Genomic DNA, 26,974 nt, shown 5'->3' with positions numbered 1-26,974 from the left:
TTTCATGCCCTCTGATGAGAAGGAGCGTATTTCTTCGAAACTCCGCGGATTAAGGACTATCCACTTATCTTGTGTTTCCTTTTTTAAAATTAAATATGTTTTTAACTCTTTTTCAAGATGTCTTTTAACATGTTTTATTAATCATTTGTTCATATATATATATATATAAGGATTTTATTTGCATTCTTAATACTTGAGAAACTGCATGAATATTCCATACAGTTGGTTATCATCTGAGGAAATGGCATGCCCATTATGACAACATCTCTTATGTTGAAGTTAAATCAAACATTTTACTCTCATGCAGAGGCAAGTAAATAGGATTTTTTAAATTGTCTACAGAGTTATCTCCCTTGTGGCATATTATGAAGAGAGTTAACTCCCTTTGCTTAACTCCCCCCCCGCCACCCCAATGACGTGTTCTTACTTTCTGAGATGATAGAGGAGATCTTTGAGGGTTTCTCGATGGCATTTGGGAAAGGAATGGATCAGTTCTTTGTAGTTTCTCAAACGTTCTTCGACTTTCATTTTTGATTCACATTCTGAAAAATAGAAATAAATAAACATTAAAAAGAAACTCATTGTGTCATTGAGGTTATTTTTAAAGATTTTTTAATTCAATAAATTTGTCAAAAAAAGATAAATAAAAATAAACCAATAATGCTCCAGTTGCCTTCAGTCTATTCCAAAGTTCAGAGATCCTAATTAAAAAATGGCCATCTTTGGTTCAATCAAAATTGACAATTAAACAGTTTCTGCGAATGCCTGCACAAGTGTCTTCCTGATGAATGGTCTGTCATTGAAGAGATTGTAGGGCAAAATGAGATCACCACATAAACATTGACACTCAATGGAGAAAAGGTTAATCTCGAGTCAGGTTTTGTAAGATAGATGTTGTAGTTGCAGCACCGTTCGAGTAGCGAATTGTTGAAATCTCTCCATATGCAGGATATCATTTATTAGATATGAAGCAGAAGCCTGGACAATATACTCTAACAGTGATCTGACAAGAGAGAGACATGAAGTGGAACAAATATTTCAGGAGTGAGTTTGTAGAAGGAGCATCAAATCAAAAATAGGGAGTTATTTGTTTTGTTTGCAGCCAAAATGCAATGCTTTGGATAACTTGAAGGATTGGTTCCAATGTTTGGATGGCTTCAAAGATTGGTTCCAATGTTTAGATGGCTTGAAAGATTAGTTCCAATGTTTAGATGGCTTCAAGGATTGGTTTCAATGTTTAGATGGCTTCAAGGATTGGTTCCAATGTTTGGATAGCTTCAAGGATTGGTTCCAATGTTAAACTGGCTTCCAAATTAACCAATCTCTGATCAGGCCTTTATCTCAAATCCATGCTTATCACTTTCACTCATGGTTTCCTTGGCCTTCCCCTATCAAATCACACTTTTACTTTAACTATTCTACATCTACTTACCCAAGAACTATCATCAATTCTTTCAATGTGACCATACTATCTAAGTCTCCTGTTCTGCACACATCTCCCCAAAAAATTCAGATTTAACCTTCGTTACTTCTGCATTCATGAACGGCAGCATTTTTATTCATTTATTTTATTTTTTTTTTTTGGTTGCATTCTACTAAACTGTCACCAGGTGGTGCTTTTTTTCATTCAAATTGTTTATAAATTCAAAAATTAAAACTATAATATATTGTTGACCCTTTAATAGGTGCCACAAATAAAATTAAAACTATATTTTGTTACAGTGACAATTTTACTTGAATTAAAAAATGTTTAGGAAAAAAAATCCAATGTTGTTTTAATCCAAAAAATGTTTCACTTAAATTATTAAATTAGTCAAAAAAAAAAAAAAATCCAATTTTACTTTAATTCAAAAAATGTTTCAGGAAGGAAAAAACATCCAATGTTGCTTTAAAACAAAAATTGCTTTTATTAAAACTATATTTTTTTATGCAGACTTTTCAATAAATGTTTTTACAATTATATATTGATACATTTCTATACAATAAATGTTTTGGTTTTCAAATATTTTCATGTTCGCAAAAAAGAAATCTTCTTCGTTATTTTTTTGCCATGTTATTTGGCCAAGAAGAAATGGGAGTTATCACCCTCTAACAATGCCACCGTCTGTGTAATGCAAAAGTGCTTAGCTTTCCTTTGAGGTCATCAGATCTAAGCCTGTCTTTAAGATTTACATTACGCATCCATCATCTCATTCTCATATAAAAGAGCTGGTTAATTAAAATGGACAGTTTTTTTAAACATAACTCAATCCCAAAACAAACAAAATATTACGTGTGATGAAAAAAATAAAATAAATAAATAAAAAAGCTTCACGGAAACAAACGTTGATTAACTCAGCTTAAGTATAATAATAGGTATTTTATATATCAAAACTTACAAAGGAGACATTTTTATGCACATTCATGAAACAAGAAAAATATTTCTTTTAACAATAATTTACAAAATTAACATTCTTCAAGACAGGAAACTAAAATGCAGTTCTTGATTATTATAGCAGAATTCGAAAATTGAATTTCAAGTTAAACCAATGATATCTATTGAATTGTCATGTCACAGGAATGAAAATATCTAAAAATTATGAAGAATGATAGAGTAGAAAATTAATCATTAATAAAAAATAGTTTCCAGGGACAATTAACGAAAACTGAGTTTTGCAAAGAAAGAAACCAAAGAGTTTGAATGATAACAAGAATGGAGCTGAAACTTTTCTGAAAACTGAAAATCTTTGGCCAATTTAGCAATTTAGCAAAACTAATTTTTACTAATTATCTTCAAAAAATGTTTACATCAATAATTAAATTTCTATCACATCGTTTTCATAATTTTTTTTTGGATATTTTCGATATATGCGACATTTGAATTCAGTAGATACCATCGGTTTTATTGAAAATATCAATGCTAGTGGATTTTTGAATACTGAAAAGTTATCTTTTTTTTTTTTTTTTTTTTAAAATTCAATTTTCACCCCAAACAAGGCACAGTGCCACTTTGAAGTAGGGGGCAACTATCGGGGACATAAGTTGCAGGGGTATTATAAATGGAGATGAGTAGCAAGATGTCTGTTAACATTACACTTGAACATCTGCATGTCAGTACAGTTGGGAAAGCAGAATCCTGGAAGGGAGTTCCAAAGTCTAGCAGTTCTGGGGAAGAACTATTGGAGTAGAAGGCTCTCTTACATCTAGGGATCTCTACTGTGAAGGAGTGGGATTTAGCTGCTTGTCGGGTTTGTCGAGGGGATTCACGTCTAGGGGGTACAAGTGCTTGTAGTATGTCAGAGCATTCAACATTAAAGTACTTGTAGAACAGGCAGAGGGATGCAACATTTCGTTGATGGGACAGTATTTTCAGTGGTGTAAATAGTTTGGAGTTGCCTCCCTTTGATTAACTGGTGAGGTATATTTTAAATAATGCCCCCTGAGTTGTAATGCAATGTGTCTTTCTCTTTTCGGCGTATAGCTTTTTCGTAGACAGATGTAAAAAAATAAACAGGCGGTCTCCATACATCTCTATGTGTGCTAAGTAAATGTTAAGTGTTAATTCCTTTGTTTCTTTGTCAATACCTTCCACGATGAAGTTATTAAAAGAACAAAGGTACGTTTTTCTTTAGTGACTTTTTAAAATTTTTTTATTACATTTTCACCCCAAAGAAAGCATATTGCCACTTTGATGTAAGGGGCTACTAAGTTCCAGGGGTACTATGTAGGGAGTTTAGCAGCAAGATGTCTGTTCACATTACACTTGAACTTCTGCATGTAAGTATAGTTGGGGAAGCAGGAAACCGGAAGAGAATTCTAAAGTCCTGCTGTTCTGGGGAAGAAGCTATTAGATTAAAAGGCTTCCTTACATCTAGGGATCAAAACTGTGTAGGGGTGGGACTTTGCTGCTTGTCGGGGTACTCTCGTCGAGGGGTACAAGTGGTTGTAGTTCGTCAGAGCATTCACCATTAAAATACTTGTAAAACAGGCAGAGGGATGCAACATTTGGTGGGACAGAGGCTGAAGTTTAGATGACAATTCAGGTTGGAGACTCTCTTTTGGTACTCCATACATGGGCGAATGGTGGTTTTGTAGAGGTACCAGATACTTTCAGGCGTACGTAACTTCCTAGCACGATAGAAAGAGCCCACCTTCTTTGCAGCAGCCTTACCAATGATTTCAATGTATCTATTCCAACTCATGTTTCCTGTGAACGTTGCCAAGGAGCTTGAACGCAGTGCTCTTAGGTAAAATATCTCTAGCCATAGCTATTGGTGGTTGGTAAGGTTTCATGTAATTATTAAAGGAAACTAGCTTTGTCTTGGCAACGTGGAATGTTACCATCCATTTATGACCCCATTCCACTACAGACTGAAAATCTTCCTCTAGGGTTTCGGCCATTACTGTAAATATGTGCTCATTAGATTTCCCCACGTGCCTGCTATAGAGTGTGGTGTCGTCGGCAAATATACCCATCTCAGAGACAATTTTACCAGGTAAGTCATTTATGAATATCAGAAATAATAAAGGTCCAAGGATCGATCCCTGAGGTACTCACGCATTTATATCAAATTTTTTGGACGTATGCCCATCGAGGACAACCTGGATTCTTCTCTCATTTAAGAAGGATCTAATTATGCTAAGCATTCGTCCAGTAATACCATAGGATTTTATTTTCATGAGAAGACCATCGTGCTATACCCTGTCAAAAGCTTAGATATATCTAGGGCTACTGCCCTCCCCTCCCCAGCCTTATCCAGTGTTTGGTATAAACATTCAGAGATTACAGTTAGAATATATGCAGTAGAATATATTACAGTTAGAATATATGCAGTAGAACGGGCGTGCCTAAATCCATATTGGTGGTCTGACAGAAGTTTAGCAGCTTTGTAATTCATTTAACAAAGGTATATTAATTGACCTAACAAAGATTATTAATTAAACCAAAGGTTTCACTTGAAATTCAATATTTCAATTTTCGAATTTCGCTACAATAATGCTTGGTGTCAAGATCAAAGTGTAGTATCTGTTCTTCAGATGCTGCACTTCTATTTCTTGTTCTCTTTCGGTGGAGAAGAAATCCTTCACGACTGAGACAATTTTTATTTTTGTACCTTTTCTCCACGTTAAAAAAACGACCCTGGTGTCTAACTCTGTCCCGTGGGGAGGCATAGTAAATAGGTACAATAATGCTTGTTATTTATTACGAATTTCTGTGTAAAGGGGGATAACTCTTTTTGGGTCTTGCAATTATATGTTCTTGAAACATTGAACGACGATTATCTACCCTTAGCAAGAGACATCAAAGCAAGTTTATCTGCCCATCTCCTCTTTTTTTTATATCAATGAAGCACCACTTAGCAACCAGGGTTTTCCCTCAAAGCCACCAGAGTCTAGGCCAGTGTTTATGTGGCTTGTTCATTGTTGACTAAGGTGTCATCAAAGTTCTGGTCAGTTCTAGGAGGTGCACCCTCTCAGACTTTTTTTCTTCTTACCTTTTGAGAAGGAGTTAGGTTATTGTTAATCACCCGAGGTACCCCTACCGGGAAGGTGGGAAGGTGGATAGGCCTGTCAGGAATTTTTTGTAGGCCAGAGTGCTCTTCCTCTAGGGTACTTGGCTTTTCAAATTCCACTTTACTGACCTTGTATCACAGCTTTCATCGTGGGAGGAAGATAAATATTGAGACATCACTTATCAAGGTCAACGGCCATTCAAGGATAAGGATTAATGAGAGGGAATGATGACAAATGGAAGCGATTGGTGGAATGAATAGAATTTATCTGCTTTTTCATCCAGTTTTGATAATTTGTTTTGTTCTGAATGTCCCAAACTCTGAGATGAGCAATATCAAGCAACTTCTCACATTTGCTCTCCATGCAGTCCAATTCAAAGAGTTGACACCAGTCAGATTGCATGCTCTCTTATTGTTTCTTATGTTAAGTTTTCTTCTTTTTCTTTGCATATCATTAGCATTAAGTAAAAAAACTTATAAAAGATCACTGAATCTATTACAAAAATTAAATGTTAAACAATAAAAATGAAATTCAAAATCTATAAAAAATAAATTGATTAAGAGATTAAGCAGATATAGTTTTTTACAAATTGTAAACTAAAATATAAAAATTATTAAAAAAAACTTTGGAAGTTATTAAATAGACATACACAGAAGTTATAACTTAATTTATGCATAAGAAACAAAATGATTGCATGCATTGTTTTAGTTTTTAATTTTTGTTTTTAATTTTTTATACCTCGAATAACAAAGAAAAATATTTGGTTGAATTCAAAAGTTATAACTTAATTTATGCACACAAAAATATTTAAAATAAATATTTAAATAATAAATTAATTACATATATATATATATATATATATATATATATATATATATATATATATATATATATATATATATATATATAATACGTGAGGTAAAATACCAGGTTGAGAAACTGGCATGATCTATCCTTCTCTCAAGGGTAGATGGGACTCTCTTAAGTCATGATAGGCACCCCATCTAGTAATGGCGTCACAATAAAAAAAATACCCTTGTTAGCCCTGGCAAAGCATCAAGTATTCAGCTACCGACAAGATTTGAATTACATTACAAACTTGTGTAGTGAATTCAATCTCAGCTACAGCATTGTATAATATATATATATATATATATATATATATAGATATAGATAGATAATATATATATATATATATATATATATATATATAGATAGATATATATATATAGATAGATAATATATATATATATAGATAGATATATATATATATAGATAGATATATATATATATAGATATATATATATATAGATAGATAGATAGATAATATATATATATATATATAGATAATATATCTATAGATAGATAGATAGATAATATATATATATATATATATAGATAGATAGATAGATAATATATATATATATATAGATAGATAGATAATATATATATATATATATAGATAGATAATATATATATATATATATAGATAGATAGATAATATATATATATATATATAGATAGATAGATAATATATATATATATATAGATAGATAGATAATATATATATATAGATAGATAGATAATATATATATATAGATAGATAGATAATATATATATATATATATATATATATAGATAGATAGATAATATATATATATAGATAATATATATATATATATATATATATATATATATATATGTATTTTGAATTCAACCAAATATTTTTCTTTGTTATTCGGGGTATAAAAAATTAAAAACAAAAGCTAAAAACTATTTTTTAGAATCTTTTATATACTCCCTAGATCGTAATATCTACGATTTGTGAATGCAGGTCGTCTCTACATTTACTTACATTCTTGCTTTCGTCCATCCGCATGTTTGTTGGTCTTTTACATATAAGCGAAACCAACGAAAGCGAAGGCAGCTTCCCGGCACGAAAGGCTGGGACGTCCAGAAAGCAATTAGCTTTTTATCACTGTGGAAAACCCCTCATATCAGACAATTGCTATTCATTTGGACGCTGCCAGAGTTCCCTTTTTCGGGGAACGACCTCGTGGTGCAGAAAATAAATACCATGAGAGAAAGCTGAAAACTTCACTTTCATTTCTTCGCCGACTCCTATCATTCTTGACGTAATTATCAACAACTTTTGATTTGAACATCGCTAAATTGAAATGCTTTTGCTTTCTTTGTCGTCGTAGCGCAGCGGTAAGTTCTCATGTTTTCTTCACTTTCTTTTCCAGTTCGGGTTTTTTTTTTCTTTCTCAACACACACACCTCCAAACACCCGGGAAACGCCAGCCCCCCCCCCCGCTAGTTAGGAATAAAAGAGAATGACAGAAAAAAGATAAGAACCTCACCACAATAACTACAAAAAATTTGACCAACTTATTCTGCTGATGAATTGGATGTACCCTGGAGATCAAAATTTACGAAACAGATAATATTAGTTTACTTGGTATTAGTAAAGTATAAAAAAACAAACTTGTAAACTGCATCACTAAGCAGGGCTCTACATTGTGAGTGAAACAGTCACATTTGCGAGCGATTTTTCAAAGTGGCGACTAGAAATAATGAAGCGCTTATCTTTTGGCGATTGCATTTCTTTCACTGACAATCTTCCAATCTTCACTACTGAGTGAAAAATATCTTTTCAACTTTTTGTTTTTAATAAAACGAACAAAGTTAAATTATTAAAAAAATAAAAGTTTAATATACTCTTTATTTATTTTTTTTTTAACGAAGGCTGTTTTAAAAAAACATCTGAAGAAATTAGAATGTTTATATCTTCAAGTATCAACATAAAATTTGTTGTATATTTGGAATCACACTTATTAAAAAAATGCAGAAAAATCTTTATGATGTACATACTCGTCACAGAACGAAGATGTCATATTCTAAAAATCATGTGGGCTTGGCTAGTAAACGAAAATATTTAGTTGTCAAAGGTCAACTAAAGATAAATTTGTCCATAGAGCCCTACTAAGCATACAGTTAGTACCTAGAGGGCACTGACACATATTTTTATAGTTACAGTTATTAAACTCATCCTCGAGTGGCCTCTGGGCCTTGATAAGTGGCGATTCCCTTATTAAAAAAAAAAAAAGGTACATGTTCTGTTAGAATCTAATTGTTTAATTTAATATGTTTAGGGACATGCAAATCTGATAAAATCAAACAATATATCTGCCGTTTGACTGAGGTGGAAACTTACTTGCGACTTCCAAAAATCTTTCAAATTTATTAAAGGGGAAAAGTGGTTCCTTCAATTCTCGGAAGAACAATTTGAGAGTCCCTGTCAAAGTATGAATGTCCCAACACTCATCGTCCAAATTGTAATGGGAATTGGTACTCACTGAAAGAGAAACGAAGAAACATTTATAAAAAAAAATTATAATTAAAAATTCTATGCTAGCGCAAGGAAATACATTCATTCAAGACTGTTTTTTAGCAATCATGCAATATAGTTAATAATTGAGGAATTAAAAACAAAGAAAAGATACAATAAATAACTTTTACTAAACATTTAATTTTCTACAGATCTGCATCGTTTTAAAGTTCTGAAACTTATTGTAAGACTTATCATCTGTGAATATGTTATTACTAGGGCTATGACAACAGCATATTCTTTTCATTGTTTTTACTCTCGAGTATATATCCGACACAGTTAGACACAATTAATCAACCGAGGATCACACCACTCTACATAAAAGCATATAAGATATTAATGGAATCCTGAGAATCAAAACAAGGAAAAGAATATGCTGTTGTCGTAGCCCTAGTTATTACTTTGACATGATTCAATCAAAGATGATGGTCGATTTTGTTCTAATAATAGCAAACCGTCTTTGGTGGTTCAGATATGCTGAAAGAAACAAGGTGTATATCAGCACTTGCAGAGACCTAAGATTGAACAACAAAATGAAAGTCGGCTCCCTAAGAAGACATAGAAATAAACTATCAGGCAAAACTGCAAACAGTGGCAAATTGACACAGTCAATCTTCATAATTGTGTTTATTGGAGACTTAGCATAAGGAGAACCAGACGGAATGTATCTACTTGTAGAAGGAAATATAGATGATAAACGTGGATAGTTAGTGTGTATGAGACACAAAAAATGTAATAGAGAATCGAATTGCTCTACATCAAATCTTGAGAGTGAATCAGAACAGGTGACTCAAAGTCTGCAGCAAATGGTGTCAGATAAAAAAAATTATTCTATTTTTATAAAAAAGAAAAAGAAAGAAATCAATAAATATAAAGTAATATATATTTTTTATAATGCTAAACACAAATTACAAATTCGTATTATACGGATTCATAGGACTACTGTTCTCATCTTGAGTGTGATTTTCACAATGTTTCGGTTAATGTAACTTTCGACCTTCTTCAATTCTTGTCGAACTCAGAAATGTTTCTGTTGAACTTGGGAATGGTTAGAGTACTTGAAACAATCGATTGTAAAAAGTGATATTCTCCAGAAGATTGAAGGTTCAATCCTCAGTGTGGCCAACCGAAAAATACAATTGTGAATTACTTTAGGACATCTATTCAGTCATAGCTGATGGAACAAGAGCACACTACCCCCGTGAAGTAAATGAAAAGTTCCGCTTGAAATTCTGTCCAAATTCCAGAAACATTCCCGATTCGAAAAGATACATCTGAAAAAGGTTGGAAGTTACATCGACCGAAACATTGTAAAAATGACACTCAAGATGAAAACAATGAATCCAAATAATACGAATAACCAATCCTCATCTCAAAAATTCAGAAACATCATAAATTAAAAACAGTGAAACATTTAACATTTCTTATTATTTTATGCGTAAAATAATTAAGTATAATACGAATATTTTTTTATCATACGCTGTCTGCTGCAGACTTTGAGTTGCCCGTTCTTCTGATTAACCATCTTGAGTTATATTATGTAATAAACTTTTGACTGCTGTGTATGTGTGAGTGTAAATAATATGTACATGGGGAATAAAATCCTAAAATAATTGGCAGTCATGTTTGTTTACAATGACGTTTGTTTTTGTTTTGTTTAGTTCTGGAAGAAGTGGGGGTGGATTAATACTTTTTTCACTAATCTGATTATCTAAATCCTAAAATCGTTTTTAGTGCAATCGCTAGATTGGTAATTAGTCTAGATCATACTAAAAATTTGATTCGTTATAGTTACGAAACATAAGTATTGTTGTTGTTGTTGTTCATCATCATCATCATCATCATCATCATCATCATCATCATCATCATTGGTTTAACAGCCATTTTAGATGCTGGCATGTTGAATGGCTTAGAAAAACAGAACAGAAAAACTAAACCATGTCAGGCCAGGTCTTAATTACTCTCTTTTTCATTTAAGTTTATTTTGACCCCTTTCTACGATATTTTTCTTGGCTTTTCTCTGTGGACTGAACCTGCTATCTCAACTGTTCTACATCTACTAATAACTAGTGAGTCAATAAAAACCTCCACACACACACACACACACACAGCGAACAACAGCTAAGGCTGATAGTTCACTACATTCTTAATGACTTATGTGTGAACTCTTAATAAATAATCAACCATTTTAATCTTTAAATGCTTTTTAAAATTTAGTGAATTAATTTAATTTTGAGTTAAATTTTTTTTTTTTTTTTTTTACACGGTGGTCACCACTTATCGAGACCCGGAAGCCACTCAGTTATTGCAAGTACAGTACGTTAATATGGAGATTTGATGAGGTGTTTACTTAAGGGGGGGTTCATTAGGAATTTGTTAACATTGGACTTGAAGACATCCAAGTTGTAGTCAGGTGGGAAGCAGGCAGACAGAACAGAGTTCTACAGGCGTGCAGTTCTAAGAAAGAAGCTTTGTTCATGGAATCCACGTTTTGATTTAGGCACAGATATAGAGTGGGGGAAATTTTTCACAGTGGATTCAGCTAGACGGGTGTTTTTCGTGAAAGATTGGCAAGGGGGACCAGAGATTGGAGTTCAGACGAGCACCTGCCATGCAAATAACGATAAAACAAGGATAGGCTCGCAACGTCTCTTCTGTGGGAGAGAGGTTGCAAGGTAGAGAAAAGGGGCATACCCCACTAAGCCACAAAGTCTATTTTGTACTCTGTCAAGGCAGGATAGGCTGTTTTTAGCAGCTCCTGCTCAGATATGGCAGCAGTATTCCATCCTTGGAAGTACTTGGCTTTTATATAGATAGAGAATTGCATCAGTAGTGAGATATCTTCTGGAGCGGTAGAAGGATCCCACCATCTTTCCAGCGACCTTGGCAACAGACTTGATGTACGTGTTCCATTTCAGATCAGGAGTAAAGGACAAACCCAGAAGCTTGTCAAAACATGGGGCTTCTCCTAGACGAGAGCCATCCATTTCAATTGATGCCAGATGGGGATCAGAGCGTTGATGATGTAAAGATAGGAGTTTGGTTTTAGATACATTAAAGGTAACCAGCCACGACTTCCCCCACTGAACCACGCGCTCGAGATCAGAGGAGAGAGAATCAGAGAGAACTTTGTCATTTACGACCTTTGATGTGTTGCCGTAGATGGTCGTGTCATCAGCATAGATGTCAACGAATGATTTAAGTATGTGTTTAGGGAGATCATTGATGTAGATCAGGAAGAGAGTTGGGCCCAGGATTGATCCTTGAGGGACTCCAGCATTAATACTGCAGGCCTCTGATTTTTGTCCCATCGACCACTACTCTTATGAGCTTATCGGAGAGAAATGATTTAATGATTGAGAAAACATTTCCAGTTATACCGTAGCTGGAAATCTTGTGAAGTAGGCCCTTATGCCATACATTGTTGAAGGCCTTTGATATGTCAAGAGCAATTGCCCTAGAAAGGAAGCCTTTGTCAAGAGATTCACTAATCCTGTGAGATATAACCGTTAGCACATCTGCGGTAGATCTTGCAGAACAGAAACCATATTGTGTGTCACTAAGAAGATTGTTTCTGCTGAGGTGGTTTACTATTTCTCTATTTAATATGGATTCCAGCAACTTACTCATAACACACAGGAGACTTATTGGTCTGTACTGAGAGGGAGATGACTTATCACCTGAATTCTTAAATACAGGGCATACTGATGAGGTTTTCCAGGGAGTCGGAAAGCACTTCTCCTTAAGGCAATGTTTAAACAGTTTCGTAAGTATGGGAGCAAGTTCTGGTTGAAGCTTTTTTAATACTATAATTGGAATGCCGGTGGGGCCAGTTGCTTTACTGGAATCAATTCACAATTGAATTTTCACAATATATTTTTTTTGTGAAAAGAAATATTACATCCACCAGTCTATAATAAGGAGCAAAGTGATTTATATTTGGCTTGAATTGTTTTACAGAATTATTTAGTGTCAAATAAAATTCCCAAATAATATCCTAGGGTGATTATTTGACATTGTTTTCCATTTTTTTTTAAATTTGAACTGGAATTTTTTGAAAAGTGCAACTTCTTTGATGAAGTCTAAAAGTTTGGTTTGATAAACAGGATGTTTTGATTTCCCAAGTTATGACATTTCCTTGGACTTTGTTGCAAATCCTGAAATGTTCAACTCTATAAGATTTTTAACTCTAAAAGAAAAATTGTTTTTAATCATGTACAAATTTTACTAGTTCGACCATGACTCTAAAAAAAAAAAATTATTTAAAATCATGTACAATTTTGAACCATTTTAGGAGATCAGAACAACTTTTTTTTTTCTCTCTCACTCACTCACTCTCTCTCACACACACACACACACACACACACACACACACACACACACTAATGAAAGAAAGTAATTTTTTGATACTTACTGTTATCAATATTGATTCTTAATTTATGAATTTCTGCAATATTTCCACTGACTCTGTACAAACCGTCCTGGTTCAGCCCTCGGCGCTCAATGGAAGCAATGCAATCTCTGACAAATTTTGGCACCAATGTTTTCTCCTTTTTGCATAAGTCGACCAGTTTTGACCCAAATACTGTGCCTAAAATAAAAAAGAAAATTATGTTAGTTTCTGCTGGCGATGTATGTTGAGTTAAGAAAATAGGGTTCCATTTTGAAGTATTTCAGATATTTGAATTACATTTAGAAATCAAATAAACAGTATGCGTTTGTTTTGGAATAAAGTATTGGACTATTTTTATTAATACAGTTTGTTTTCGACTTTTGCTTCTGTTTAGTGAAAGTCTTCTGATTAATATTTATGTAAATTCCAGTTGAATTCTAAAATTCTACAAAAAAAATGTCTTTACTTTGAAATGCTTCTTTTTCAGAATGGTTTCATTTTAATAAAATTCGTTATAATGAAAATATACATTTTTAACTTTTTACTTTGAAAATTTCTTTTGTTTTAAATTTTAAATTTCAAAGTAAAGATTATTTTTTATGTAAATTTTGAAAATATATTTTTTATTATATAAAATCATTCTGAAAAAAAAACAAACTTTCAAAATAAAGTTCTGTAGGACACAATACCATGAGACTGCTTCCCATGTGATTAAAAGTCATTTTCAAATCCAATGTAAACAAATTCTTGTTGAGCCATTCTCTTAAATATTAGGTTGATGCAAAAATAATGTCGTTTTTATATATATAGTTGAACGTCAAAAAACGACATTATTTTGGCATCAACCTAATAATCAAACTCTGATCAATAACCACTATCATGACCACTCATTAGTTTTGTCTCACCGTCCACCTAACAATTTCATTGACACTTATTTTCCTGGGGCTTTTGATAAGTGGTGACTCTTTAGTAATAAAAATAAACATAAAATAAAAATAAATGCCCTTTTCTCTTCCATGCAACCTCTTTCCCACAGAAGAGACGTTGCGAGCCTGTCTCTGCTTTATCATTATTTTTATGGCAAGTGCTCGTCTGAGCTCAAATCTATTGTCACCCTGGTCTGACTTTCACAAAAAACACTTGTCTAGCTGAAAACACTATCAATAATTTCCCCCACTCTTTATCTGTGCCTTAAATGTAGATTCCATGAACAAAGCTTCCTTCTTAGAACTGCATGCCTGTGGAACTCTTTTGCATTTTCCTGCTTTCCAAATGACTACAATATGGTTGTTTTCAAGTCTAACGTAAACAAGTTCTTGATGAACCATCCCCTTAAGTAATCCAATTTAGCAAATTTCCACTTCTAACGATTACTATATTATCCCATTGACTACTGTATACTCAATAACCCTTATCCTCGAGTGGCCTCCGGGCCTTAATAAGTGGTGACTTCTTTGTAGAAAAAAAAAAAATCAATGTTTTACTAATGAAAAAATAAAAAAGAGCACAAATAATTGGTGACTGAAAAAAAAAGGAATGAAAGCAGCCAACTTAAAAAAAGGTTGAAATAGAGATGAATTTCCAAACTTGAGTGGGGAGGGTACAGCACCTTTCCACCACCACCACCACCACCACCACCACCACCACCGTGTGTGTGTGTGTGTGTGTGTGTGTGTGTGTGTGTGTGTGTGTGTGTGTGCGCGCGCGCGCGCGCATGGAGATAGGACAGTGCAAAAAAAAAAAAAAAAAAAAAAAAAAAAACTAACACCTTAGATAATGAACATAACAAATGTAAACAGATCCCGAGCAATGCCGGGGTCAATACAGCTAATTTGTTACTAAAATCAAAAAAAAAAAAAAAAAATTACTGTTGTGCATGTTACTCCCTCCCACCAACACTTTTAGTTTCCTGAGAATCCACTATTTTTATACCCAATCTGCCACTGTTAATATCTAAAACTTGTCATTTACAGAGTTCGATTACGGAGGTTGAAGTAAGGCCTGATTAACCTTGTACTTATTAGATTACTAATGGATAGAAAAAAAAAAAAAAAAAGCATGGTGATGGTATGGTTAGAGATGTGAAAGCCTGTTGTAAATTTTGTTGCTTGATGCCATGCCAGGGTTGTTTGACTAATTCTATTTCAATAAACCTTGGCGTATTGTCATGAGTTAGCTTACTTCTCAGAGATTATCTCCCTTGAATAAAAATCTCTATCTCAACGATTATATAAAAGTCACTTTGCGCGTGTGTGAGTTCCTTCCTCATAGGTTCCGAAACGACTGAGCCTATCTTTTGCAAATTTAACACAGAGGTAATTTATATGTCTGATAGTGTTCTTAGATATGTTCTGTACAGAAATTCATCATTCATGAAAGATAAAAAAATTTGATCCTAAAAATAGTCTTTCTTTCTTATAGACAGAAAAAAAAAAAAAAAGAATTTTTACAGTGGAATATTTTACATTACACCAGCCAAGGGAGATAATAAAATCTTGGCAAATCATTTCTTCTTATAAAAAAAAACCCTGATAATACAGACCGTTTTAGATATCTATATCAACCTCTCTTCAGCCGATGCTCATCTGTTTTATAACTAGAAGTAGAAACTTACGAGTTCACATTTAACTCTCGTTTTTTAATAATAACCCAAAATACAAATAATATTATTAATTTTTTTTTTAAAAGGTCCGTTTAGTATTTTGGATACTACCTCCTACCCCCACCAAAAAAAAAAGAGAAAAACGGAATTATTGCTATCTGGAAATATAGCTCAGTGGTAGAGCATTCAACAACAGATCAAATGATCCCCTGTTTAAGCCTGGGTGTACCTCACCATTATATTTTCATTTTTTCTTATTAATGAGTTCAATTTACGATAAAAAAGAGGTACGATTTAAAATCGCTGCGAATCATTTCTTCATTTGCATATATTAAAACTAAACATTAACCAGATTTCTCCAGGGCATTCATCATCAAGCCCAAATATCAGCTGACATGATATAGTAAACAAACACAGACAGAATTTGATGAACAACATTATCATTATTATTTATTTATCTTTTAATTTTTTTGTGAATTAGTCCATCGTGCAAATTATTCCTCATAATATGTAATATTCAATAGAGGATTGATTCTATAATAATACATTTCCTGATCTGAAATGGAACACATACATCAAATCCGTTGCCAAGGCCACTGAAAAAATGGTGGGATCCTTCTATCAATCCAGTAGATATCTCACTGCTGATGCCATTCTCTATCTATATAAGAGCCAAGGATGGAGTACTGTTGTTACATCTGGGCAGGAGCTGCTAGAAAGGACTTATCCTGCCTTGACAGAGTTCAAAATAGACTTTGTAGCCTCGTTGGAGATGTTCTTTTCTCTTCCCTGCAACCTCTTTCTCACAGAAGAGATGTTGCAAGTTTGTTTTTGCTTTATCGTTATTTTCATGGTAAGTGCTCGACTGAGCTCCAATCTATGCCCCCCCCCTCACCAAACTTTCACAAGAAACACTCGTCTGGCTGAAAACACTATCAATAATTCCTCCCATTCTTTATCTGTGCCTAATCCTAAATGTAGATTCCATGAACAAAGTTTCTTTCTTAGAAGTGCACGCCTGTGGAACTGTCTTCCATTTTCCTGCTTTCCAGCTGACTACAATATGGTTGTCTTCAAGTCCAACGTAAACAAGTTTTTGATGAGCCATTCCACTTAAGTTAACAAATTTATCGAATTTCCATTACTAACGATTACTATATTGCCCAATTTTACTACTGTACATTCTTTAACTCTTATCCACGAGTGACCTCTGGACCTTGATAAGTGGTGGTGCCTATGTAAAAAAAAAACATACGCAATCTGCATGAATTAAAATATCATGATTAAGCCTATTGTATGACCGGGCAATGCCAGGTGTCCAGCTAATAATAATAATAATAATAATAATATTAATAATACAATTTCTTATTATGCTAGACATCTATATGAAGTAAAAATTAAGGATATTAGTTACTTCCCTTTAGTGGAGGTTAAAAATTGGGCATGCAGATAAAATATGTCAATTCAAAATAAACTTAAAAAGTTTAAAAACATCTTAAAATTAAATAATTTTTGTTCAATTTTAACTGTTTCCAGAAGAAATAATATGGCCGATGACGGATTACTGATACACAGCCAATATTAACCTGACTTCACATGCTTTTATTTCCAATTAATTAAGAGTGTGGGCAACTTTGCCACGCCGTAAAATACTTTTAAATATATTTTAATTCATGCAGATTTCGTGTTGTTACATAATCACGTAATTGGATTACATAATATTTTAATTTGAAAATTGATTTTTAAAACTGAACTAAAAATCGTCAACGTTTTGTTTCATTTCTTTTCTTTATTTGTAATTGTTTCAGTGATACGGGGGGGGGGAGAGAGAAAGAGAGAGATTTGTTTATTTTTACTTATCGTCTGCGTGAAAACAGAAATGAAGAGTAGGAAAGGGAGAGACTCTATAAAGAGGAAAAGAAAAGGTGAACAGCCGTTTAAAAGATAAAAAGAGGACACGTGTCAGCACGCGCATGTGAAAACAAAAATGTAAAAAGAGAGAAAGGGAGAAAGATACATTATGCAGCTTGCATGTAAAAAGCGTGCACTGTGAAGAAGAAGAAGAAGAAGAAGAAGAAGAAGAAGAAGTGTGAGAACTGTTGGAAAAGGCAGCTGTTGACACCAGGCAGGGATGCCAGGCAATGAATGTCTGATGTCCCGGGTGTTAACAAACAATAATATGTGAATGAAAGAGCCAAGAAAAGAAACGGTGAATTTTCTGCTGTTTTTAAACGAAATGAACGGAAAACATGTTTTGGGTCACAGGTAATAAATATGAGGAATGTACAGAGAATTTATATTTTTACCATATTATCCCATTCCTTCATTCTCATTTCACATTTAAATGTTATTAAACCGGTTTTTATCTATATTTGCATTTTATATAATTTTGGCCCTTCTCCTCTTCTGGTGAGAAGCATTTAGCTTTGAAACGCCATAATCTAAATATGTTTCTTTTTCTCTTTTACTATTGCTTATTGTTCTGATGATGTAATAAAGTTATATATATCTTTTATGTAATATATATATATATATATATATATATATATATATATATATATATATATATATAATATTTGTACTTGGACAGATAAATATTGCATAGTCGCTACACTGAATATGTTAATGTTTCAGACAATTGGTCGTTAAGAACTAAAAGTTCCTGTCGGGCGACATAATAAGGTTTGTGTACAACTGAAAGCGTTTGGTTCTCAAAAGGGAGAATTGGAGAAATATATTTATTTTAATAAAAATAAAACGTTAAATTTAACAGGAAGGGGTGGGAGGGTTAAGTGATTTTTTTTATTTTTATTTCTCTTTTTTATTTCTTTTTTCATTCTGTTTAGTCTTGACGTCCTTTTCCCCCTTACTCTTTCTATATCTGGAGTCTAAAAATGTCACTTAACCCCCTCCCTCTCGTTTTATTTTTATTAAAATAAATATATTTCTTCAATTCTTCCATTTGAGAACCAGCTGCTTTCAGTGGTAGATAAACTTTATTATGTCTCCTGACGAAGACTTTTGGTCCGTACCGACCAACTGTCCGAAACATTAGCATGCTCAGTGTAGTGACTATGTAATATTTGTCTATATAAATAAAAATATTATATTTTGCTCTTTTTTATTGAGCACTCTTAATAATTTCATTTTAATTCACGAGTTTTCCCTCTTGAATACCTTTAACTTGGTATATATATATATATATATATATATATATATATATATATATATATATATATATATATATATATATATTGAGTAAAACGATTCATAATTTTGAATTAAAAATCAGTTTCAAAAGGAAAAACAAACAAAATCAACTCGATTGTACGATCGTTTCGGAAACGATATCCATTTTATTGAAATTGACAATAAGTATTGACAATAATTTGACAAAAGTTTTGTCCTTTAAAGCATAGTCTCTTCATCAGCAAAAATAGGGGAGGGGGGATAAGTTAAAGACATCAAAATAAAATTAGCATTTTAGTTATGAGTAAGACAATAAACTGATTTTAAATTCACAATTATGAATCGTTTTACTCAATATAAATATAGCTCTAGGATATCTATATCTATTGAGCTTATTATATATCTACACTACAATGGGCACTGTTTTCTTTTAAAAGTATTAATACATTTACTAATACATTAAAATAAACTCTGCTCTTTAGACTCCAGTTCTAATTCCCTCTAATATATATATATATATATATATATATATATATATATATATATATATATATATAATTGATATGTAGTTTGCTTGAAGCATTGTGTGGGATATGTATGTAGTAGAGAATTAGAAGGCTATCACAATGTGAGGAATGAGATATAGTCGTTGTTGTTGTTGGGAGAAGACGAAGACAAGTGGCGATTTACAAATCAATAAGTACATACATATATGTCTATATATATATTTATTCAGTTGTATTAAATACAAATGTCTTACTTGTTATGTCTGCGACAATATCCATTATTAATTTCGGAAAAAACTTCCCTTTTCAAATGGTAGACATGACAGACCGATTCAAAGCATGCTAGATGATAGAGCGGAAATTGGATGGCTGTGTGGAGCCCCGGAGCAAATGTAAGGAGGGGGTTTAACATATTTTTTTTGTTCCTTTTCATTTATAAAAATTTTTTTTGTATATATATATATTTTATTTATTTATTCATTTTTTTTTTATAGTTTATACTTGCTGCTTTAGCGTAAGCTTTTTTAATTTTGTATATTCTCTGTTTATTTTGTTGTCTTTATTATTATTTTTTTTCAGCTGCTCTGTATTATTCATTTATTTGTTTAATTTATTAACATCCTAGCATATTCAGTGGGATGACTTGGTGTATCTAGGTCACGTAAGTCGCTAGTAGGCTGGTACTGATTAGCTTTTGGAGGAGAGAAGTGGAGGGGGATGTGAGAGAGGAGGGGAGGGGATGCTTTCAGTCGGCTGTTGCGATGTTTAGGTTAGGGGTGCGGTTGTCAGGACTAGGAAGATAGCTGGGAAGGGGGGTGGATTGACATTCCTTGGGAATTGTTAATTTATTTATTTTAATAAAACTTATAAGTGGTTATAGATGGAACCTTTTTTTTCTATTTAATTCTTTATTATTATTTGTTTATTAATTTATTTGTGTTTGTTGTTAGTGTTTATTTGGATTTGAATAGGTGGGTTAGCTTAAATCAAACGTTTTTCGTTTTTTTTTCAAATTGGTTTATGTTATTTCAGCTAACTATTTTTTATTATTTTTTTTATATATATTGCTATTATTTACTTATTTAATTTCTTTTATTTTTTATATATATAATTTATATGTGGTAAGGCTGTGTCTGGACTGTGAGTTAGAGTATGGGCGGTGTGCAGTGGTGTACCTGTTCTAATGGGTTAAGGTTGTAATGGTAAGTCTTTGGTGGGAGCCGATGTAAAGTTATATAATGAATGTTGTTGAGTTCTGGCCGTAATTTGGATATTAGTAATGATTCCTTTATGCAAAGATTCCCAATATTGCGTTCTGTGGTTAAAATATTGACTTCAATAGATATATATATTTGTTTCTGCAGGTGTTGAGGTGTTTGTGGAATGATGATGCTTGTGTTTGTGTGTGTTCCTTGATTCTTATGTGTAGGGGTCTTGTGGTGCTGCCCACGTACAATTTTCGGCAGGCAGAGCATTCTAGTTTATAGACTACATGTGTGCGGTGGCATATGGTTGTGGGGTATACTGGGCAATTTGTCAGTGTGCATAGTGGTGGGTCCTCGTTGTGCTTGCGTTTATAAAGCTGCTGTCTAAGGGTCTCAATAAAAAATTAAAAAAAGCTTACGCTAAAGCAACAAGTTATAAACTAAAAAAATAAATAAATAAATAAAATATATATATATATACATAAAATTTTTTATAAAGAAAAAGGAACAAAAAAAATATGTTAAACCCCCTCCTTACATTTGCTCCGAGGCTCCACACAGCCATCCAATTTCCGCTCTATCATCTAGCATGCTTTGAATCGATCTGTTATATCTACCATTTGAAAAGGGAAGTTTTTTCTGAAATTAATAATGGATATTGTCGCAGACATAACAAGTAAGACATTTGTATTGCAGGTTCAATCCTTACTATAATAATAATTTAGAATAACAAATTTTGATAATAATTTAGAATAACAAATACTTTTCTTTTTCTCTTGGTCATGGCTGACTGAATTAGAATAATCTACTTTCATTGATTAAATAAGGGGTTCAGTTCGAAATTCTCTATAGGCTCCCTTGTTTGACATAAAGACTACCAAGTTCAACAAGACATCTGAAAAATGGTCCAAAACGACCAAAACGGTATAATATGAGAGTATAAATTTGAATAATCCAAATAATATTAATAAATAAATAAATAAATAAAGTTTCGTATACAATAACTCCAAAAAATAAAATTTGCATAAAATTTCAAATATAATAAATAAAATTTTGTATATAATAACTCAAATATAATAAAAAAATAAATAAAGTTTTTATAAATTCAAATATAATAAAATAAATATATAAATAAAGTTTTGTATATAATAACTCAAATATAATTAAAAAATAAATAAAGTTTATATAAAAAAATTCAAATATAATAAAATAAATATATAAATAAAGTTTTGTATATAATAACTCAAATATAATTAAAAAATAAAAAATAAATAAAGTTTATATAAAAAAATTTTAATATAATAAAATAAATAAATAAACTTTTGTATAAAATAGCTCAAATATAATAATAAATAAAATAAAATAAAATAAATAAATAAAACAAAGTCAGTATACAATAACTCAGATATAATAAAAATAAATAAATAAAATAAAGTGTTTATACAATAACTCAAATATAATAAAAATAAATAAAGTTTTTAGATACACTAACTTAAATATAATCAAAAATAAATAAATAAATAAAGTTTTATATGCAATAACTTAAACATGATAAATAAATAAATAAAATAAAATAAAATAAAATAAAAAAGCGTTCCTACATGGTTCTGCATCCGATTCCTCTGAGAAACTTGTGGGATGTTTTGAGTCAGTTAAATGGTTGTTGTCGGTTTGATAATTCCAAGTGTATGCAAAGTTAGGCATGGAGAAAGGTGAATAAACAATGGGTACTCCATTAGGGGCAACACCCAAGTGTGCATAGTTATAGTAATAGGCCGGATTGTAGGGGATATTATACGACATAATGATGCTTAGAGTCTTTCTTTTTTTTTTTTTTTTTAAACAAAGACCACTGAAGGATAACGGTTAATTAATTTATCAGGTGAACAGTGAAACACTGAAACACAGTAATGATTTTTTAACGATGATGGAAATTAGGCAGAATTTAATTATTAATTAAAGAATATGGCTCAACAAGAACTTGTTTACATTGGACTTGAAAACGATCATATAGTAGTCAGCTGGGAAGCAGTCCCACAGTATTTTGCTTCACAGACAGTTAATTTTAGGAAAGGAACTTTGCTTATGGAAGTTCTGTTTAGTTTTGGGTAAACAGAGGGAGAACTGGAAATTATAGACGATGGCTTTAGTTAGATGAGGTCAGTGGAGGAGGAAGAGAGAATGGTTGTTAAGAAAGCCCAACTCAATTGTGATAATAACTTCAACACAATAATAAGGCTAACAGAAAGTCTCAAACTGTTTAAGGAGCCTTGAAGATAGCAGGTATCGAACAACAGCAATAATGATAAATTAATTGCCCATATAAAAACAGTTGGTTGCTTAAGCGTCAACTAAGAAGTAAACTTTTTTCTTTTTCTTTTTTCAATCCGACTGGATTAACGCTAAAGCAGCAATATTAATCCGTGAACCAAATTAGATGAAGTTTGATAAAAAGAAACATACGTGTAACCAATTCTCATCAATCGAACAATTCTGGGCGGAACGAGTGCGTACGATTTAGTAGAAATAATTAATGAAAAGAAACAAAAGATAGCAGTGGTAAAGTGGTTACAGGTATGGATTGTGGACTCGGCATGTTAGGTTCAAATTCCGCTGAAGCATGTTTTCATCACTTTTTACTGATCTTCCTATTTAACAGTGAGTTTAAAATTCCTATCATATTTCGGTAATGTCACTAGATAGGGTGTGTGGGTGATATGAGAAAATAAGTCTGTGTATGCATTAAAAATGTTTCTTATCTTAAACATTATTACATGAGGAATCATTTTGAGTAAAAAGTTAATTTATTTTATCCATTTAAACTTGAGAAATGCACGATTAAAATGTGTAAACAATTGAATGAGTAAAAAAGGCAAGATGGCTGCCACTTGGAATTTTGTAGCACAACTTATTGTTTTTTTTTTTTGTTTTGTTTTTGTTTTTTTTAAGCAGCTCCTCCCCAGTGTAGCAACAGTACTCCATTTTAAGACATATTTGCTTCTTATACAGGTAGAGGATTGTGTTTGGAGCGAGATACCTTCTGGAGTAGTAGAATGATCCAAACATTTTTCTAGCGACCTTGGCAACAGATTTGATGTAAGTCTTCAATTTCAGGTCAGGAGAGAAGGTCAGTTCCAGAAGCTTGTTAACACAAGTTGCTTCTTTGAAACGAGGGGCATTCATTTTAATTGGGGACAAATGGGGATCAGAGCATTGGTGGTGAAAAGATAGAAGCTTGTATTAAAACTAACCAGCCAGCTTTTACCTCATTGCAGCCTACATTCAAAGTCAGAGGAGAGAGACCCAGAAAGATCTTGATTATTAATGCTCTTCAAAATATTGCCGTATATAGTAATGTCGTCTGCGTAATGTCAACAAATAATCTTAGAATGTGATTTGGGAGATCCTCAATAAAGATTAAGAAGAGAGAAGGATCTTTGAAGGGAGGATCCTTGAAGCATATCAGCATTGATACTATGAGCTTCAAACTTCTGCCAATCAATGACTACTTGTCCATAGAAGTCATGAGAGTCTACTCTAATAGTTTCTTTCCTTGGACTGCTTACCTGTTTCTCTGACTGAATCAAAATACAGAAATTTAAACGTAATGTGAACAAATATTTTGCTGAGCAATTCTTATACTTCCTATAAATATAGCGATAATTGCAGTCATGCTAACGGTTCATTTCAGCCAAGAAAACTGTAGGAATATATTTACATCAGATAGGAAAGCGACAGATTTTTTTTTAATGGAATCGCTCCAGACAAGGTATGAAGCCACTTGATGCAAGGAGCTAAAAAAAAAAAAAAAAAACTATTTCAAGATCAAAAACTTGTCAACGATAAGTATCAGATGGAATAGATTCTGACCAACAACAGTTCTTTTTCTTTTTGTCAAAAACATCGCTCACGGAATGTGAGGTCTAAAGAATAAAATAAGGGAAACAAGAGTTATATGTGCTGCCGAAAGTAAATTCCAAGATCCACTTTCTACTCTCCTTAAATTATAATGTGAGGTTGAATTAGTAAAAAACCCTTGAGACTCGAACCAGAAATAAATGTCTGATCACGTTTTCTCCATTTTTATCCATTTTCATTTTCATAATTTTCTATCCTTTCTTCATTTTTTTGAAACTGAAAAATCGATGTGTTCCTTTAATCGATCCGTTTTGAAAATATAATATTGTTGTTGTTGCTGTTGTTGTTGTTGATTTCATATATTTTTTGTTTTTAGTTTTCGGCGATATTTTCAAAAACTGAAAAAAAAAACCATGTCTAACTTACAAGAGTTTAACTTTTCCAACTGAAAAAAAAACAAAAAAAAAACAATGCCTTCTCTGTTTTAAAGATATAACTGAGTAAAGTGGTATCTCTAGGAGTTGACACTGGACAAGACATAATAAGTCCATCTGTTCTGTCTGCAATTTGAGGAAAAGAAATCGGTGGTAGTTTTGACTGGTAATCTTTTAAATTAACACATTTCAGGTGAAAACATTCTTAAGTACTTATGCATCAAGTCAAAATTAGTATAAATTCCAAAGATTATGTAAAATGATCCAGCAGAAGATGTACTAGATCTATGCTTAACAAAAAATTAATTCACATTACGCTCTGAGGTTTTGTGTTTAAAAATGGCGGCCCAATAATTTAAGTCAAGAGAGATAACTCATACAGAATTGGTCACGCAACCCTTCCACATTAAAGCATATGATAAAATTTGATAATTTGATAAATTCTATTTATACTTGCAATTATTTTCCTATTGTATCATTCTCCATAATGTTTTAAATTTATACTAATTTCAACATGACATGCAAGTACATAATGATTTTTCACCTGAAATATGTCGGTTTAAAAGATCACCAATCTACACAAGCACCAAAAAATCCTTCTTATTTGAGGTAATTTAAATTTTATCCAATCAAGAATGTCTCTTTTTTGAGCTGCTGGATAGCCACCCCTCATCCCATAAGAAAATATTAGAATTCTAGTTTTTTTTTGTTTTTTTTTTAAGATTATCTAGATTTTTAATTATTTCTAGATTTTTAATTATTTCTAGATTTTTAATTATTTCTAGATTTTTAATTTTTAGATTGTTACTTATAGATTTCTGGAATTTTTCATTTTTAGGTTATTGGTTATAGATTTCTAGATTTTTATTTTTAGATTGTTAGTTATAGATTTCTGCATTTGTTTTATTGGCTGCATTATTAGCATATTGTAAGTTAAATGTCCATTTTTTTTTTTTTCAGTTTATTCTGCATGTTTTTCTTTCTCCAAGAAAAAAAAAAAAATTTAAAAAAAAGTTAAATCAAAATTACACAAAACAAAAAATGGATAAGGCAGACAACATTCAGTTAAAAAATTTTCTGGTACAAATGGAGGGGAAAATGAAGGAACAACAAAAAAAAAAACAAAAAACAAAAAAAATGGATAAAATCAAAACAAACAAAAAAATAAAAGTTAATTTATCCAAACAAGGCAGAAGAATTCTATTTTTAATGAGAAGAGAATATATATATATATATATATATATATATATATATATATATATATATATATATATATATATATATATATATATATATATATAAACAAAAAGTGTAAATTATATAAATCATGCCACAAAATAAAAAGGAATTTTAAATAATCACAGCAATATAATAAAAAAACAAAAATCAAATATTAAAGTCTTAAGCAATAAAAATAGTTTAATTCAAAATTTTAATGTTTTTTTTCTTTCATTGAGAGGTATGGTACGATATGGTTTTGAGATTTTGAGATAAGGATTAATAATTTGGATTATCTGGATTATTCAGATTAATGTTTTCAATGAAGCAACGGATAAAAGTGCTAAGTGATAATCAGTTCGAAGTGTCAGTCATATTGAAAGTTCAATCTTCAGTAATAGTGATACTAAGAATGAGGGATGTGAGTAGCTAATGGCAAAAACAGTTGAAATGAATTTCCCAACCTGGGAGGCTGCACACCTCCAACTTGTGTGTGTTGATAGGGCAGCACAAAAAACAACAAAGAATAAGCTAAAAAAAAACAACTTAAGAGAAAGACACTGAGTGTGAGGGAAAGAGACATAAAAAAAACATTCTTTAATCAAATAAGTCATCATCAATCTTCACTATGAATAATTTCAAATCTTAGCTTTCATGACAAAATTAACTTTTCAGTTTTCAGAGA

General features: G+C 31.9%; 1 protein-coding gene across 9 annotated transcripts in view; it reads right to left on the bottom strand.

Annotated features, from left to right (window-relative positions):
* The window catches only part of LOC145263697 (rho GTPase-activating protein 12-like), a 451,066-nt gene that overhangs the window by 9,258 nt on the left and 414,834 nt on the right, over positions 1-26,974 (bottom strand). For all 9 annotated transcript variants that reach the window (XM_080120640.1, XM_080120644.1, XM_080120638.1 and 6 more), the window contains 3 exons: positions 13,299-13,475; positions 8,711-8,851; positions 428-542 (listed from right to left, as the gene is read on the bottom strand). In XM_080120640.1, coding sequence (XP_079976766.1) covers positions 428-542; positions 8,711-8,851; positions 13,299-13,475 — 433 coding nt within the window. The remainder of the gene's footprint in view (positions 1-427; positions 543-8,710; positions 8,852-13,298; positions 13,476-26,974) is intronic.

This window comes from Euprymna scolopes, chromosome 39, assembly GCF_053919585.1.
Source record: "Euprymna scolopes isolate OS-2025 chromosome 39, ASM5391958v1, whole genome shotgun sequence".
NCBI classification, from domain to species: Eukaryota; Metazoa; Mollusca; class Cephalopoda; order Sepiida; family Sepiolidae; genus Euprymna; species Euprymna scolopes.
The sequence above is the reverse complement of the archived record's forward strand: the minus strand, read 5'-3'. Positions and strand labels throughout refer to the sequence as shown.